Source organism: Buceros rhinoceros, unplaced genomic scaffold (assembly GCF_000710305.1).
Source record: "Buceros rhinoceros silvestris isolate BGI_N320 unplaced genomic scaffold, ASM71030v1 scaffold18526, whole genome shotgun sequence".
Taxonomy (NCBI): domain Eukaryota; kingdom Metazoa; phylum Chordata; class Aves; order Bucerotiformes; family Bucerotidae; genus Buceros; species Buceros rhinoceros.
The window spans coordinates 381-2,545 of record NW_010419502.1 but is presented as its reverse complement, the minus strand read 5'-3'; the positions used below and the strand labels follow the sequence as shown (position 1 = coordinate 2,545).

At 54.8% G+C, this 2,165-nt stretch overlaps 1 protein-coding gene across 1 annotated transcript in view; it reads right to left on the bottom strand.

Annotated features, from left to right (window-relative positions):
• The window catches only part of LOC104495916 (pre-B-cell leukemia transcription factor 3-like), a gene marked incomplete at both ends in the record, with an annotated part of 6,984 nt that extends 5,200 nt beyond the window's left edge, over positions 1 to 1,784 (bottom strand). Inside the window, one exon of the mRNA XM_010138964.1 lies at positions 1,649 to 1,784. Within this exon, the coding sequence (XP_010137266.1) occupies positions 1,649 to 1,784 (136 nt within the window). The remainder of the gene's footprint in view (positions 1 to 1,648) is intronic.
• Positions 1,785 to 2,165: the final 381 nt, after the last annotated feature.

Sequence of the window (2,165 nt, the reverse complement as noted above, 5' to 3'; positions counted from 1 at the left end):
GGAGAACGGAACCCAGCCACAAGACTCGGGGCTGCCGACCAAGGTGCACGGATACTCTTGTGCTCTCGGGCTGTTTGGCTGGTTCCAGGCATCCACGGCAGCCGCAGGGATGCCTGTGGGCATGGAAGAGCTGCCCAGCAGCCACCACGGCCATGCCGTACCTGCCGAGGCTGCAGTCGCTCACGTGAGGTAACAGCAATGAAGGAGCAATGGGAGAGGGAACGAGCTTGGTGCTGCATTCCCCCCCAAAACTTCCTGCTCATCACCACAGCCACTCGTGAATGGACTGGGAGAAACTGTCCCCATCTCCATCCTTCACGTTCCCCTGGCACTGGGCACAGGCGCTTCCTGCCCCGCTCAGAGTGCTGAGGAACGAGCAAGAGAGAGCCAGGCACATGGGTCTCTCCTGGCCTCTCATGCCCCAGCGCAGCTTTGCCAAGGGTTTGTATTGAGGATGCATCCAAAAACTACATAATATCAGGTTTGGGGGAGCTGGGCGGCCTTCCCTTTGAAAGTCTTCAGCAAAGTGCCTGAATTTTTCCTGTATTCAGGGGAGACCTGTAAAGTAAATCTCAACTCAGGTCTTAATTATAAAGCTAAAGGTTGCATTGCGCATCGTGCCAATATTGCAGCCTGCAATCATTAATAGTTAACATCCCCACCGCAGGCACTGCTCCTCCACAGGGCCTGAAATATTGATAAGCAGCGCTGGTGGAGCTGGGAGGGGATGGCACACCGGCCCGCGCAGTGGGCAGTGGGGTGGCTGGAGAGCCCGGCAACTGCAGCAGAGCTTTCCCTGCCACCCAAGTGCAACCTTTCCCAAGCTCCATGAGCCAGATTTGCCAGGGGAATAATTTGGGTTTCTATCAGACACACAGGCCACAAGGGCTGCAAAGCAGCGTTTGGCTTTTTAAGCTCTCCGATGGAGGAAAGCTCGACGGAGCCTGAACATCGCTGTGAGACAGCAGCCCAGAGCTGTAAATGTACTCTGGCCTGCACAGAAAGCAGCCGTAGCCAACGATAGCGCACGTTTCCGATCAGGGAGATGCTGCTTCTCTTGCATTAACTTCACAGTAACATCTGTTACATGTGATAAAAGGAGCAGATCTGCCTCATACGTCTTTGCTACAGAGAAAGCACTCATGCCACTGGAGTATATTGAGAGGCTGAATTTCTGGCTGGCTTAGAAAAACAACTTCAAGCAATCAAAGAAATTCTGATCTATAGAGATAGATTATATGTTTGTCAATAAACTGGCCTTCCCCCGAAATAACAGTAAGTTGTAACGATTTCATAACAGACCGTAAGACTCAGCGAAGGATCTTACTGACCGTGCACAGAGAAAGCTGATGTCGGGTGCAAACCTTAGACCCTTCTTATTTCTATCTTCATCTTTGCACTCTTCTCACCCCAGCCCAGCCCAGCCCCCGCAGGCACGCTGCCTCTCCTGCGGACCTCGGTCACGTTCCGCCACCCTGCAGAACTTCACCACGGTCAACAATGCAAATTCGAAGGGATTACAAAGGTGCATTGGGCAGGGACCTGAACCCCAGAGCCTGAAGGAAGACGGCAGCTCTGCGAGGGGAGCCGGGAGGTCGAGGCCACTGCCTGGGACAGGGGCTGGGGCTTGCTCGCACTCGTTGCTTACCTGCGATACTGTGATGCTGCATTTCTTTGCCAGCTCTTCTTTGGCTTCTTCACTAGGGTAGGGGTTACTGAGGTGAGAGTAAAAATACTCGTTCAAGATTTCTGTGGCTTGTTTACTGAAGTTACGTCTTTTCCGTCTGAAAAGAGAAAAGAAAACCACATCTGTTCTTCCAGATGCAAACAGGACTCCGGCAGGGTCAGCTGGGGTGGGAGAGACCCTTGTCTCATACGCCTATGCTCAGCACCACCGACCCTTCAGGCCAGCCCTGCACTGGGGTTGGGCTCTGCCCAGCTGCCATGCCCAGGGGACACTGGGCTGCAACGCCCGCCATCCTACATCTGGCCCTGCAAGGGTCTGGACCCTTCCTCTGGCTTCACACCATCCGCCTCTACCCAGGGTTCCGTCCCGTGCGTGCGCAGGCCACATCTGTGCGCTGTGGCAGAACACACAAAGAAGTGGAAGGCGAGGCAGGGCGCTGGGCTGCCCGCGGCACCTCCACACCCAGGTACGCAGGCAG